The sequence below is a fragment of the Eleutherodactylus coqui genome, chromosome 2, assembly GCF_035609145.1.
Source record: "Eleutherodactylus coqui strain aEleCoq1 chromosome 2, aEleCoq1.hap1, whole genome shotgun sequence".
NCBI lineage: Eukaryota > Metazoa > Chordata > Amphibia > Anura > Eleutherodactylidae > Eleutherodactylus > Eleutherodactylus coqui.
The window spans coordinates 330,088,677-330,104,970 of record NC_089838.1 but is presented as its reverse complement, the minus strand read 5'-3'; the positions used below and the strand labels follow the sequence as shown (position 1 = coordinate 330,104,970).

Here is a 16,294-nt window from a genome sequence, read left to right as displayed (position 1 = left end):
CCGGTGACTTCTTACTTACCTTGTGAAGATGGCCGCCGGGATCTTCACCCTCGGTGGACCGCAGGTCTTCTGTGCGGTCCATTGCCGATTCCATCCTCCTGATTGGCTGGAATCGGCACGTGACGGGGCGGAGCTACGAGGAGCCGCTCTCCGGCACGAGCGGCCCCATTCAGAAAAGAAGAAGACCGGACTGCGCAAGCGCGTCTAATCGGGCGATTAGACGCTGAAAATTAGACGGCACCATGGAGACGAGGACGCTAGCAACGGAACAGGTAAGTGAATAACTTCTGTTTGGCTCATATTTAATGCACGATGTATATTACAAAGTGCATTAATATGGCCATACAGAAGTGTATAACCCCACTTGCTTTTGCAGGACAACCCCTTTAAGACTTAGGAAAGACAAGGAAGAACAAAATATTTCTCAATTAACAATGATCTCTTGTCCCTTCCAGGATATTAAGTAAAATACTTTGGCGATTGTTCCTTGTTAAGTACCTACTATATATATGTGAGGGATATGACGGGTTTAATAAACAGCCTCAACCATCTACCAGCAGCTTCCATACTTACGTGGTGAGCATCATACACAAGACAACATGTTGGCCGTCCTCCTCATCTTGGTGACTCTGCAGAACTTGGTGGCGGCTCAAAAGAGCTCTCCAAGCACCATATCAGTTCCGAATGGAGATAGAAGGGGTACCTGGGGCCCCATGGAGGTTTGTGACAAAGGAACACTGGTGCGAGGCTTCCAGCTTAAAGTGAGTAATGTATGGAAGATTGTGAAGTGGGGCTCATTCACAAGGATGTATGTGTATTCAGTTGTACAAACACGCAGGGATAGTACTGAACTGGGCAGATTACCTTTGTATTGAGTAGGTTTTGTGGCTTATATTCACGTGTGCAAAAAAGAAGGTCCCATAGATTCTCCTTCCTTCTTGCGTAAATACGCAGTGAATTTGCATGTATCCTGTATATTCACTGCAAATTTACGCAATACCATTGGCTTTAATAGGCAATTTTGGTCTATATTATGGACCACGGTAGGACGTACTGTAATTTTTTTCTGATACACGTAATTGTGAAGAACACAGTGATTTAAGCTCTACGTATTAGATGTATAAAAAATACGCATGTAATACAAAGCGCAAATACTCACGTGAAAATGAGCCCTTACCCTGATGTAGTGCTGAGTACGTCATACAGATAGGAGCCAGAACTGGTCAGTCTGAGGTTGTTATATGAGGAATGCGCAGAGAGGTCAAATAAGGGCAAAATACACGGGCGTAGGCGCAACAACGCTCACCGGAGCGTAAATGCGAATGAACTAGGGTTTTTTTGTTTTCCAGGGCATTAAAACTCTGCGTCATATGGCACTAGTTTAGAAAATGAAACATTGAGAAGATAGTCCTGCCTGACCTTTCCCACACGTAATTTTAGGGGCTGAGAATACTGGTAATGAAAACGAAACTATTAAAATCAATGGTTGCATCTCCTCCCGTTATGATTATCAGGGCCGCATAAAAGGACTAAATCACGCTCATGTAAGGAAGTCCTAAAGTAGGGACCTAATTATAGACAGAGCCAAGGCTGAATGTAAAGACAGGGGCTAGGGTAGATGTACAAACAGGTAATAAAGGAAGGGGAATAAGGTGGATGGACAGACAGTTAGTAATAAGATGTATAGGCAGGAGTCTGGGTGGGTGCATATTAAGGTACTGATATGATGCAGACAGGGACAAGGACTAAAGCATGGGCAAAGACCAGGACAGATGTACAGACAGTGAGGAGGACTACTGTATAGACAGAGGCTAGTATGGATGTACAGACAGTGAGGAGGACTACTGTATAGATAGGGGCTAGGATGGATGTACAGACAGTGAGTAGGACTACTGTATATGTAGGGGCTAGGATGGATGTATAGACAGTGAGTAGGACTACTGTATAGATAGGGGCTTGGACAGATGTACAGACAGTGAGTAGGACTACTGTATAGAGGGGGGCTTGGACGGATGTATAGACAGGAAGTAGGACTACTGTATAGATAGGGGCTAGGACAGATGTACAGACAGTGAGGAGGATTACTGTATAGATAGGGGCTAGGACAGATGTACAGACAGTGAGGAGGACTACTGTATAGACAGGGGCTAGGATGGATGTATAGACAGGGAGTAGGACTACTGTATGGATAGGGGCTCGGACAGATGTACAGACAGTGAGGAGGATTACTGTATAGATAGGGGCTAGGACAGATGTACAGACAGTGAGGAGGACTACTGTATAGATAGAGGCTAGGACGGATGTATACACAGTGAGCAGGACTACTGTATAAGTAGGGACTCGGATGGATGTATAGACAGGGAGTAGGACTACTGTATAGATAGGGGCTAGGATGGATGTACAGACAGTGAGTAGGACTACTGTATAGATAGGGGCTAGGACGTATGTATAGACAGTGAGTAGGACTACTGTATAGGTAGGGGCTAGGATGGATGTACAGACAGTGAGTAGGACTACTCTATAGATAGGGGCTCGCATACATCTTCAGTAGCTTCTTCGACCATCAGTCATTTATCCTGACTCACCTATACACATGATCATTCAGTTGTCCAAGTATTCGTGGGCAGTGATGAGTAAGCCACTGCAGGACAGCTCTAGTGATGGCTTACATGTATGTCCATGGAAAACATCATATTAAGATGTCCAATCTTTCTTTTGCCCAACATCATTTGTTTGGGGAGAGCTGGAAGACCCCCCATATGCACACAATTGACAGCTTATCGTTCCAGAAACAGTGGGCTGAGACAATGTTTCCCCAATGTATACTAGGACCATAAAGATGAATGAGTGTTCATGATGGGACAGCAGTACAGTGTTTGATTTAAGAGCTACCAGCAGGGTTTCTGTGTATTCATGGTTGCCACATATAATATAAAGCTATGTTGTATTCTGAACATCACAATGTTTTTGGTTTCAGGTAGAAAGAAGCCAAGGATCTGGAGATGACACGTCCGTGAATGCTATTAGGCTATATTGTACTAGCAAGACCGATACAAATATTAAGGCTATGATCTCATCTACAGAAGGACAGTAAGTCCATACAATTGTCTTAAACAGATGTTTGCCTTGGGTTTAGGATTCTTCAGCCACTCTCTACACTATTCATTCCCTTAAGGGCTCGCTCGCACGAGCGCTGTCTGCACGCAGTATAGGCACTTGCAAAGATGGCGGCTATACTGCACTATAGATCACGTGAACAGGTGAATTCCAGCTATATGAGCTAGTCCCTTCACACAATCCGAGGTGCGGGGCGCGTGTTTTCCAGCTCCCATAGGAGTCTATGGAAAGGAGAGGCCCTATCTTTGCGCACACCCCGCTACCTGTCCTATCTTTGGCAAGTGCATGTATTTTGGGCTTCTAAAATTCTTTCATGTGAATGCTTCTGTAGGAAACCAGCGCTCATGAGCCCTAAGGGGGTTGTCTGGTTGTAAATTAATGATAACCTCTTGGCAGAACAGGCCATCATTAGTAGATCAGCAGAGGTCCACCGCTAGTTGTCTGCTCACACAGGCAGTGTGCTTCTGCACTGAACTGTTTTCTGCAGGAAGCAGACAGCTCCATCCTCATTGCAGTAGCCAGGTTTGGTATTGCAGGGCAAGTTCCCATAGTAGGGAATGAGAACTTTGGCTGTAATACCAAGCTTGGCCATTGCAGAGAAAATGGAGCTGTTTGCTTGCTGCAGAAATTGTAAAACAGCCTATTGGCTGTGGCCCACGGTGGAAGACCCCTGCCGATCTACTATTGATGGCCTGTCCTACAGAGAGGCCATGAATAATTTACAACTGGACAACCTGTTTACATATGCTGAAGGTCAGAAACATAGACACAATTTCCAAACAAAGATGTATCTCTAAAGTTATGGGCCGGGATATTCAATGTTTTTCCTCTTCTCTTGAAGACTAGCTGCTTTTTACTTTATTATTTTTAATGTACAGAATAGGCAATTATAAGCATTTTTGTAATATGTTTATCAGCCTATTCTGAACATTTTTCATACAAACCCCCCATTTAGCTACGCAGCTAGGTGAAGACAGTGCTGAGAAATCCGTCTTCAGCAAGCTAGCTGCATAGCTGAACCGGGCGCTCCGGCTGTGCCTGCACTGTTCTCTTTAGTGCAGGCACAGCTGTTCCATATACCCTAACAGTGTATTTATAAAGCCTGCTTCATAGTTTAGTAATTTTTAAACATAGTTGTTCCACCCCAAGATCTGCCCTGCAGCACTGCTTTTATTAGTCTCCTGCCTTTGCTTATCTGCCCCCAGTGCAATGTAAGGAGAAGTCATGCTGTGCTATAGATGGGTTCTGCCCTTACAGCGCACCTGTTCCCAGCTGGACTCAGGGTCTAAGTGCAACGGGTGTACAATACTTTATGTCACAACCTGAGGCACTGAGACCATGACAGTGCATTGGATCCAGCAAGGAACAGCTGCCATGTTAGGGGAGAAGCCTATTCCCCACACACAATGAACAAGAAGGAGATGCTAGAAGATATGAAGTCAGAATTAGAAATGGAAAACAATACTTGTGTACCTCAATATTAATTCAAGGACATTAAAGGGCTTGTATCAGAATTTCAAGCTATTCCCTGTCCCCAGGATATGGATTACCTTGCTGATTCCTGGGGGGCTCCTGTCTCCCGCTCTTGTGTCACCACGGGGCTCAATTCTTCCCTCGCAGTGAGGTCACTCTGGATGGAGCGCTGGCTGAGCAGGCATGGTCAGCGCTTCATTCTTTTCAGTGAGGCTGATGAAAATACCCAAGCATGTGCTGCTCAGGTATCTTGGCACTACCATTGAAAGTGAATGGTGGACTGGTTGTCATTTAGTCTTCTCCTCACTGCTGGAAGGGCAGTGAGGAGGACATGGGACCCCCTTTCTTAAGATAGGCAGTGAGACACCACTGATCAGCTAAGTAATTCCCTACCCTGTGGACAGGTGGTAACTTGTCCTTTAGGTTGGGCTCACACGGATGGACTGAATTCTGCATTCAGGAGGCTTACAGCAGATTCCGGCTGTGAGCCCGGCAAGCGACCCTGCATACCTGCCATTTCTCTATTGCGAAGGACTGGCGGTAGAGATGAGCGAGCACCAAAATGCTCGGGTGCTCGTTACTCGAGACGAACTTTTCGCGATGCTCGAGGGTTCGTTTCGAATAACGAACCCCATTGAAGTCAATGGGCGACCCGAGCATTTTTGTATTTCGCCGATGCTCGCTAAGGTTTTCATGTGTGAAAATCTGGGCAATTCAAGAAAGTGATGGGAACGACACAGCAACGGATAGGGCAGGCGAGGGGCTACATGTTGGGCTGCATCTCAAGTTCCCAGGTCCCACTATTAAGCCACAATAGCGGCAAGAGTGGGTGCCCCCCCCCCTCCCAACAACTTTTACTTCTGAAAAGCCCTCATTAGCATGGCATACCTTAGTTAAGCACCACACTACCTCCAACAAAGCACAATCACTGCCTGCATGACACTCCGCTGCCACTTCTCCTGTGTTACATGCTGCCCAAACCCCCCCCCCCCACGACCCAGTGTCCACAGCGCACACCAAACTGTCCCTGCCCAGCCTTCAGCTGCCCTCATGCCACGTCACCCTCATGTCTATTTATAAGTGCGTCTGCCACAGGAAAAGCAGGCACACACTGCAGAGGGTTGGCATGGCTAGGCAGCGACCCCCCCATAAAAGGGGCGGGCCGACAGTCCACAATGCTGTACAGAAGCAATGAGAAATCCAATCCTGTGCCACCTCCATCTGGAGCTGCACACGTGGGCATAGCAATGGGGAACCTATGTGCCACACACCGTTCTGTCAAGGTGTCTGCACGCCCCAGTCAGACCGCGGTTTTTTATAAATAGTCACAGGCAGGTACAACTCCACAATGGGAATTCCGTGTGCACCCACAGCATGGGTGGCTCCCTGGAACCCACCGGCGGTACATAAAAATATCCCATTGCATTGCCAAACACAGCTGAGGTAGTAATGTCGTGCTTAATGCAGTTGGGCTTCGGCCCACACTGCATGCCCCAGTCAGACTGGGGTTCTTTAGAAGTGGAAACAGATGCATTTACAACTCCCTGTGGACCGACAGCATGGGTGGGTGCCAGGAAGCCACCGGCGGTACATAAAAATATCCCATTGCATTGCCCATCACAGCTGAGATAGTAATGTCATGTTTAATGCAGGTGGGCTTCGGCCCACACTGCATGCCCCAGTCAGACTGGGGTTCTTTACAAGTGGACAGATGTAGGTTAAACTACGTGTGCACCTACAGCATGGGTGGGTGCCAGGAAGCCACCGGCGGTACATAAATATATCCCATTGCATTGCCCAACACAGCTGAGGTTATGTCATGTTTAATGCAGGTGGGCTTCGGCCCACACTGCATGCCCCAGTCAGACTGGGGTTGTTTACAAGTGGACAGATGTAGGTTAAACTCCGTGTGCACCTACAGCATGGGTGGCTCCCTGGAACCCACCGGTGGTACATAAATATATCCCATTGCAGTGCCCTACTCAGCAGAGCTAACGTCAGATACAATACAGGTGGGCTTCGGCCCACACTGCATGCCCCAGTCAGACTGGGGTTCTTTACAAGTGGACAGATGTAGGTTAAACTCCGTGTGCACCTACAGCATGGGTGGGTGCCAGGAAGCCACCGGCGGTACATAAATATATCCCATTGCATTGCCCAACACAGCTGAGGTAATGTCGTGCTTAATGCAGGTGGGCTTCTGCCCACACTGCATGCCCCATTCAGACTGGGGTTCTTTACAAGTGGACAGATGTAGGTTAAACTCCGTGTGCACCTACAGCATGGGTGGCTCCCTGGAACCCACCGGTGGTACATAAATATATCCCATTGCAGTGCCCTACTCAGCAGAGCTAACGTCAGATACAATACAGGTGGGCTTCGGCCCACACTGCATGCCCCAGTCAGACTGGTAATATGTACCTTAACAGTAACCTCGTTGGTGGTAATGTGGTGGTGACTGCGGACCTAGTAGCGCGGTTTTACGTAGTTGGTTTTCGGAATGTGGCCATGATTAAGTGGGCCGTGGCGGGGGGATGGTGGTGGTGCTCTCTTGTAGTGTCGTTAAAGGTGAAATTCTTGGACTGCCACCAGACGGACCAATGCAAAGGTATTTGCCAAGAATGTTTTCATTGTTAGAGGAGGAGGGGGATGTTTTGGAGGCACTATGTGTCCTCTCCACGTGTCCGTGGTTGTATGCACCTTAACAGTAACAGCGTTGGTGGGAAATGGCCTCGCCGCCATCATGTCTTTGTGAAGCCTCTGTTTCCACGCCCCAGTGACATACCATTAGCTGCGGTATAGGCAGAGCCCAGAATTATTAACATTTCAGCGGAAGTATTAGGGACAGGCCCCACTAACATATCACTAGCAGCAGTGTAGGGGGAGCACAGTCTTAGTTCCATTTCAGTAATAGTAGCACTCCAGACAGGCCCCAGTAACAATTCCGAAGCAGCAGTATAGGAGGAGCGCAGTCTTAGTTCCATTTCAGTAATAGTAGCACTCAAGACAAGCCCCAGTAACAATTCCGAAGCAGCAGTATAGGAGGAGCGCAGTCTTAGTTCCATTTCAGTAATAGTAGCACTCAAGACAAGCCCCAGTAACAATTCCCATTGCAGCAGTTTAGGGAGATAACAGTCTCTTTCACATTTCAGTAGCTGCAGTATAGACAAGGCCCCAGTTACATTTATGTAGCAAAAGTGTAGGCCAACCCCACACACCTTTCTGTACCATGAGTGCAGGTGAAGAACATAGAAATTACAATGATTACACTGTAGGTGAGGGCCCAAAAAAATTGGTGTAGCAACAGTACTAATGTACAGTACCTCAGAAAAAATTGGCCATGCCCAACCAAGAGGGCAGGTGAAACCCATGAATCGCTTTGGTTAATGTGGCTTAAGTGGTAACTAGGCCTGGAGGCAGCCCAGTTTAACGAAAAATTGGTTCAAGTTAAAGTTTCATCGCTTGTAAGAGCATTGAAACGTATAAAAATTGTTTGGAAAAATTATATGAGTGAGCCTTGTGGCCCAAAGAAAAATTGCCCGTTCGGCGTGATTACGTGAGGTTTCAGGAGGAGGAGCAGGAGGAGGAGGAGGAGGATGAATATTATACACAGATTGATGTCACCGTTTTGGATGGTGATACAGAACGATGCTTCCATCCGCAGGTGCAGCCTACGTATTGCTTAGGTATAGCTGCTGTCCGCTGGTGGAGAAGAGAAGTCTGGGGAAATCCAGGCTTTGTTCATCTTGATGAGTGTAAGCCTGTCGGCACTGTCGGTTGCCAGGCGTGTACGCTTATCTGTGATGATTCCCCCAGCCGCACTAAACACCCTCTCTGACAAGACGCTAGCCGCAGGACAAGCAAGCACCTCCAGGGCATACAGCGCGAGTTCAGGCCACGTGTCCAGCTTCAACACCCAGTAGTTGTAGGGGGCAGAGGCGTCACGGAGGACGGTCGTGCGATCGGCTATGTACTCCCTCACCATCCTTTTACAGTGCTCCTGCCGACTCAGCCTTGACTGGGGAGCGGTGACACAGTCTTGGTGGGGAGCCATAAAGCTGTCCAGGGCCTTAAAGAGTGTTGCACTGCCTGTGCTGTACATGCTGCTCGATCTCCGCACCTCCCCTGCTACTTGGCCCTCTGAACTGCGCCTTCTGCCACTTGCGCTGTCGGAGGGGAATTTTACCATCAGCTTGTCCGCCAGGGTCCTGTGGTATAGCAACACTCTCGAACCCCTTTCCTCTTCGGGAATGAGAGTGGAAAGGTTCTCCTTATACCGTGGGTCGAGCAGTGTGTACACCCAGTAATCCGTAGTGGCCAGAATGCGTGCAACACGAGGGTCACGAGAAAGGCATCCTAACAAGAAGTCAGCCATGTGTGCCAGGGTACCTGTACGCAACACATGGCTGTCTTCACTAGAAATATCACTTTCAGGATCCTCCTCCTCCTCCTCCGCCTCCTCCTCCTCAGGCCATACACGCTGAAAGGATGACAGGCAAGCAGCATGGGTACCGTCAGCAGTGGGCCAAGCTGTCTCTTCCCCCTCCTCCTCATCCTCCTCATGCTCCTCCTCCTCCTCAATGCGCTGAGATATAGACAGGAGGGTGCTCTGACTATCCAGCGACATACTGTCTTCCCCCGCCTCCGTTTCCGAGCGCAAAGCATTTGCCTTTATGCTTTGCAGGGAACTTCTCAAGAGGCATAGCAGAGGAATGGTGACGCTAATGATTGCAGCATCGCCGCTCACCACCTGGGTAGACTCCTCAAACTTTCCAAGGACCAGGCAGATGTCTGCCAACCAGGCCCACTCTTCTGAAAAGAATTGAGGAGGCTGACTCCCACGGCGCCGCCCATGTTGGAGTTGGTATTCCACTATAGCTCTACGCTGCTCATAGTGCCTGGCCAACATGTGGAGCGTAGAGTTCACCGTGTGGGCACGTCGCACAGCAGTCGGTGCACTGGCAGATTAAACCGATGTTGCAGTGTCCGCAGGGTGGCAGCGTCCGTGTGGGACTTGCGGAAATGTGCGCAGAGCCGGCGCACCTTTCCGGGCAGGTCTGACAATCGTGGGTAGCTTTTCAGAAAGCGCTGAACCACCAAATTAAAGACGTGGGCCAGGCATGGCACGTGCGTGAGGCTGCCGAGCTGCAGAGCCGCCACCAGGTTACGGCCGTTGTCACACATGACCATGCCCGGTTAGAGGCTCAGCGGCGCAAGCCAACGGTCGGTCTGCTCTGTTAGACCCTGCAGCAGTTTGTGGGCCATGTGCCTCTTCTCTCCTAAGCTGAGTAGTTTCAGCACGGCCTGCTGACGCTTGCCCACCGCTGTGCTACCACGCCGCGCGACACCGACTGCTGGCGACGTCCTGCTGCTGCTGACACATCTAGATTGCGAGACAGAGGTTGAGGAGGAGGAGGAGGAGGAGGGTGCTTTAGTGGAGGAAGCATACACCGCCGAACATACCAGCACCGAGCTGGGGCCTGCAATTCTGGGGGTGGGTAGGACGTGAGCGGTCCCAGGCTCTGACTCTGTCCCAGCCTCCACTAAATTCACCCAATGTGCCGTCAGGGAGATGTAGTGGCCCTGCCCGCCTGTGCTTGTCCACGTGTCCGTTGTTAAGTGGACCTTGCCACTAACCGCATTGGTGAGGGCGCGTACAATGTTGCGGGAGACGTGGTCGTGCAGGGCTGGGATGGCACATCGGGAAAAGTTTTGGCGACAGGGAACTGAGTAGCGCGGGGCCGCCGCCGCCATCATACTTTTGAAGGACTCCGTTTCCACAACCCTATACGGCAGCATCTCAAGGCTGATAAATTTCGCTATGTGGACGGTTAACGTTTGAGCGTGCGGGTGCGTGGCGGCGTACTTGCGCTTGCGCTCAAAGACTTGCGCTAGCGACGGCTGGACGGTGCGGTGCGATACATTGCTGGATGGGGCCAAGGACACCGGAGGTGAGGTTGTGGGTGCAGGCCAGGAGACGGTAGTGCCTGTGTCCTCAGAGGGGGGTTGGATCTCAGTGGCAGGTTGGGGCACAAGGGGAGAGGCAGCGGTGCAAACCGGAGGCGGTGAACGGCTTTCGGCCCACCTTGTGGGGTGTTTGGCCATCATATGTCTGCGCATGCTGGTGGTGGTGAGGCTGTTGGTGGTGGCTCCCCGGCTGATCTTGGCACGACAAAGGTTGCACACCACTGTTCGTCGGTCGTTAGGCATCTCTGTGAAAAACTGCCAGACCTTAGAGCACCTCGGCCTCTGCAGGGTGGCATGGCGCGAGGGTGCGCTTTGGGAAACAGTTGGTGGATTATTCGGTCTGGCCCTGCCTCTACCCATGGACACCGCACTGCCTCTTGCAACCTGCCCTGCTGCTGCCCTTGCCTCCCCCTCTGAAGACCTGTCCTGAGTAGGCGTTGCACACCAGGTGGGGTCAGTCACCTCATCGTCCTGCTGCTCTTCCTCCGAATCCTCTGTGCGCTCCTCCCTCGCACTTACTGCCCTTACTACTACTGTGTCTCATCGTCATCGTCCTCCTCACCCACTGAAAGGTCTTGAGACAGTTGCCGGAAGTCCCCCGTCTCATCCCCCGGACCCCGGGAACTTTCCAATGGTTGGGCATCAGTGACGATAAACTCCTCTGGTGGGAGAGGAACCACTGCTACCCAATCTGAGCAGGGGCCCAAGAACAGTTCCTGGGAGTCTTCCCGCTCCTGAGCATGTGTCATTGTAGTGGAGTGAGGAGGCTGGGAGGAAGGAGGAGCAGCAGACAGAGGATTCGGATTTGCAGCACTGGACGGCGCAGAACTGTGGGTGGATGATAGCTTGCTCGAAGCACTTTCTGCCATCCACGACAGGACCTGCTCACACTGCTCATTTTCTAATAAACGTCTCCCACGTGGACCCATTAATTGGGCGATGAATGTGGGGACGCCAGAAACGTGCCTCTCTCCTAATCGCGCAGCAGTCGGCTGCGATACACCTAGATCAGGAGCTCGGCCTGTGCCCACACCCTTACTTGGGCCTACGCGTCCTCAGCCACGTCCACGTCCTCTAGGCCTACCCCTACCCCTCAGCATGCTGTATTACCAGTGATTTCCCAGCCAGGAAATAAATTGGCGCAAGCCTGCAGGCCAAATAGAATGTTTCCCTTTTTTTTTTTAAAGGGAAGGCCCACTGACTATATTCAATCAGATAAGAACTGTGTTCCACAGAACTGCAGTGTTATATGAAGTGCAGCAGAGCGGTGATTTTTCCCAGGCAGGAAATAAATTGGCGCAAGCCTGCTGTTAAACGTAGCTGGCTGCGTATGATTTCTTTACGTTCTCCACCCACCACCCACGTACCCAGAACGCTGAGTACTGTCAGAGGCAGGTCAAATAGAATGTTTCCCTTTTTTTTTTAAAGGGAAGGCCCACTGACTATATTCAATCAGATAAGAAATGTGTTCCACAGAACTGCAGTGTTATATGAAGTGCAGCAGAGCGGTGATTTTTCCCAGGCAGGAAATAAATTGGCGCAAGCCTGCTGTTAAACGTAGCTGGCTGCGTATGATTTCTTTACATTCTCAACACCCACCACACACGTACCCAGAACGCTGAGGACTGTCAGAGGCAGGCCAAATAGAATGTTTCCCTTTTTTTTTTTTAAAGAAAAGGCCCACTGACTATATTCAATCAATAATATATGTCTTCTGGCCCTGCCTACACAATTCTGTCCCGGTAGTATTACTGCAGGGCGCAATGCTCTGCACAGCCGATTTTGAAAAAAAAAAAAAAAATGCAACGCTGCTAACAGCAGCTTGCACAGTACTGCACACGGTTAAATGTGGCCCTAAGAAGGACCGTTGGGGTTCTTGAAGCCTACACTCACACCTAACACTCTCCCTGCCTAACCACCACTTCTGTCCCTGTAGTATTACTGCAGGGCGCAATGCTCTGCACAGCCGATTTTGAAAAAAAAAAAAAATTGTGCAACACTCCTAACAGCAGCCTCCACACTACTGCACACGGATAGATGTGGCCCTAAGAAGGACCGTTGGGGTTCTTGAAGCCTACACTCACTCCTATCACTCTCCCTACAGCAGCTCCAACACAACAGCACTTTCCCTCAGCTAACTCACAACGCATCTGAGGCGAGCCGCGGGAGGGGCCGATTTTTATACTCGGGTGACATCTGATCTCGCCAGCCACTCACAGCAGGGGGGTGGTATAGGGCTTGAACGTCACAGGGGGAAGTTGTAATGCCTTCCCTGTCTTTCTATTGGCCAGAAAAGCACGCTAACGTCTCAGAGATGAAAGTGAAAGTAACCCGAACACCGCGTGGTGCTCGTTAAGAGTAACGAGCATCCCGAACACCCTAATATTCGCCCAAGCATCAAGCTCGGACGAGTACGTTCGCTCATCTCTAACTGGCGGTCATGCGTAGTCCATTTTTTTTTTGCTCATTAGCATTTCCTACGCCACCGCTTATCGATGACTTGGGTACCTGCAGCCTATACGCAATGTTGATTGTATATGGGCTGTGGGTCGGACAGCCTCTGTTGACATTAATGGAGGCCGCCCAGGCAGATTCTGCAGCAGAATAGAGCATGCTGCGTTTTTTCTTCCGTTTGTGGGATACGTAATTTGTATCGAAAATGCATGTCTTTAAAAGCTCGTGGATTGTGCAATCGCAATCTAAATTCACCAGCGTGAGCCCGGCCGTAATGTACTGAAAGGGAGTTATACTGCAGCAGAGGACAAAGTGTTTCCAATCCCCTCGCTGTCCTCCGTGTTCACATACATGTTCCTCCAAGAGAAAGTGTAGGCAATATCATCACGGTTAGCAAATGTCATGCGAGCGCTAACCAACCATCTAAACTCTGTTCTTTCTTACTCTACAGTTGGGGGGACTGGACTCCCGTTACATGGTGTCCCAAAGGTTATCCCATAAGTTTTTCCTTGATCGTTGAAAATCCACAGGGTGATGGAGATGACACAGCGGTCAACAATGTGAAGATGCTATGTTCAGATGGTAAACCTATAGAAGCATGTGGCAACCCTGGGGGAGAGTATGGAGTAATGAGTGGAAGGTGCTCACATGGGATCTGTGGGGTCCAAACCAAAGTGGAAAAACCCCAAGGAGAAGAAGATGACACGGCTCTCAATGATGTCAAATTCGAATGTTGTGCCGCATAAAACATCTAAATAGATGAGTTTGTGCAAATTTGGTGTGAATTTCACAAATAAAGTCATAATTTGTGCTGTCATATTCTTGTTTGTGATAAGAGTGACGTCTCTTGCTCACTATCTAGAGGGTGCCGTGTGCAACCCCCCATGCCTTGTCAGCTACATTAACCAAGGCTTGAGGGTCAATTTCTTGTAAATATGGCAGTGTATTTAAAGGGGTTGTCCAGTTGTAAATTATTAATAGCCTATCCTCAGGTTAGGCCATCAATTATAGAACGAGGGTCTCCCACTGATCAGCTGTTTGCTAGGCTGGTGTGTTTTCAGCACAGGGCTAATTTCTGTAGGAAGCAGACAGCTATGTAACCACTGCATTGGCCAGGCTTGGTATTGCAGACAAAGTACTGATTCTCTTTAATGCCTGCAATACCAAGCCTGGCCACTACCTTGAGAACAGAGCTGTCTGCTTTCTGCAGAAATAAGCGCAGTGCACACAAGCTTTGCCCAGGTGCAAAGCTGATCAGAGATCCCAGGCAGCAATCGACTATTGACTCCCTATTCTGTTAAAAGCGCACTCAGAATGACATGACAGCAGCAGCTGGGGAAGGTAAATGTATACTAAGACCTGCAGCCATTAGAGATGGTCTGGGCCCGCCCACTGGAGCAAACCACAGGTAAATGCATGCAACTTGGGAAGGTTTAAAAAATGTTTTTTGCAGGTTTGCTTAGAAATGGGACAGTTCCAGACATATATTCAGTGGTCTGCCCCTGTAGTCTGTCTAGTACGGTTAAAAGCACTGACAGGTTCAGTTTCAGCTGCATTCACAAATACGCCGATAGAAACAGCCAACAAGCAGGTTCACAAACTACGGCCCAGATATGGCACTATCACTATCCCATGCCGCCCTCTGCAGATTCCCCCACCCCTCTCCCCACACAGTCTAAATGCTACATAGCTATCTCCTGCAGCTCTGGCCTCGGTTATTCACTCAAGGCTTTTTGAGTAACTATTTAATATCCTTAAATCCTCAAGAAAGAGGAGAAATGAACATATTGAAAAGAGGCATGTGAAATGGATAGGCATAAGATAGAACATGGAGTCACATTCATTTCACTAACAGTCCCCACTTTTACGGCTGCTTCATCTTGCTATACAGCCCCTCCCCCTCACTGACATGACCGCTTCCCTCATCCCAAAAACTTGAGCTACCCACTAGGGAATGTGTTGCCTTACCTAACCAGTTAGATGGAGGTTCCTAGGAGCCATCCATAGTCTTCTGGGTGCACCATGGTAGGGTGGTCCCAACTCGTCCCTAAGGCCTCTATTCTAACCCTGTGTCTGAGAGCGATGGATTTATGTATGCCGCATGCTGGGATAGATGATGAAGCATGACACAACCATTCAGTCGTATCTGAGGTGGACTTCACCTAAACCATATTTTTTCTTTTTAACAAAACATAAACATAATCTGTGTAATAACGGAGCCAAGAATCAATTGCATAAGTACTGGATCAGGTATGCACTAAAACCTCTCACATCTGTCATTGAATACCACGATTTCTAGCTCTGTTCTGTAGAATAGCGTACTTGTCCCTTGTACATCCAACAGTAAATAGTCAAAGCTCATAAGGTAACATTAAAGGGGTTGTCCTGCCTCCCAAAGGGAATCGTTTTCCTATTAATGCCCTCTAGAGTAAAAGCATCACACACTACAGCTTTACACATAAAAATCCATATTCTGCTCACCTTTTTATTCCTTTTCTTCCCCTTATAAAGCTGACCTGAAAAAAATTTCAAAGATGGCGCCGCTGGCTAGTTCCCATGGTGCACTGCTGTCTCTCTCCTCAGCGTGCACGCTCCCGATGACGCCGGTCACATAACTGAGTGACAGCCTGATATAGCTCTTTCCCTCCGTGCGAGTCTCCACTGCTTTCAATGGAGCCAGCATCCGCCCGGCCCCATTCAAAGCAATGGAAGAGCAGTGCAATCTCCTGCTACTGCTGTCACAGCTGTAGCAAGAGATCGCAATCTCTAGCATTACTTTCAATGGCAGAGGTTCGTGATCCTCTGCCATTGAAAGTAATTAAAAGTGAAAGTAACAAAAAACATGCCCCCCCACAGTGATACCAACACTGCGCCCCTCCACAGTGCCCCCCACAAAGTGCCCACACATAGTGCCCCCCCACCCACAGTGGTCCCCCCCATAGTGGTCACCAACAGACAAGCACACACACCTCCCCCTATGTGACAGCACACACCCCCCCCCCGCAACAAGTCTATGTGACAGAACACCAGCAAACCCCCACAGCAACAGGTCTATGTGACAGCACCCCACAAGGACAAGTTTATGTGACAGAAACCCCACCCAACCCCTCCCCAGCATTTTTACATGACAGCGGATCCCCCAAACCCCACCCCCCAATGTGACAGCACCCCACCCCCACCCCCCGCAGGACCAGTGACAGACCAGCACCCACAAAGACTGGAAAACTGGCAAATTTTACAAGCAGAGAACTTGCATCTGTCCTATAGCAGCTCCTAACGACCC

General features: G+C 49.4%; 1 protein-coding gene across 1 annotated transcript; it reads left to right on the top strand.

Moving 5' to 3' along the window:
- Window positions 1–599: 599 nt before the first annotated feature.
- Window positions 600–13,757, top strand: LOC136610332 (vitelline membrane outer layer protein 1-like). The gene is made up of 3 exons (XM_066589561.1): window positions 600–761; window positions 2,978–3,090; window positions 13,463–13,757. Exons 1-3 carry the CDS (start codon window positions 600–602, stop codon window positions 13,755–13,757), a joined length of 570 nt encoding a protein of 189 aa, XP_066445658.1.
- The last annotated feature ends 2,537 nt before the right edge of the window (window positions 13,758–16,294 follow it).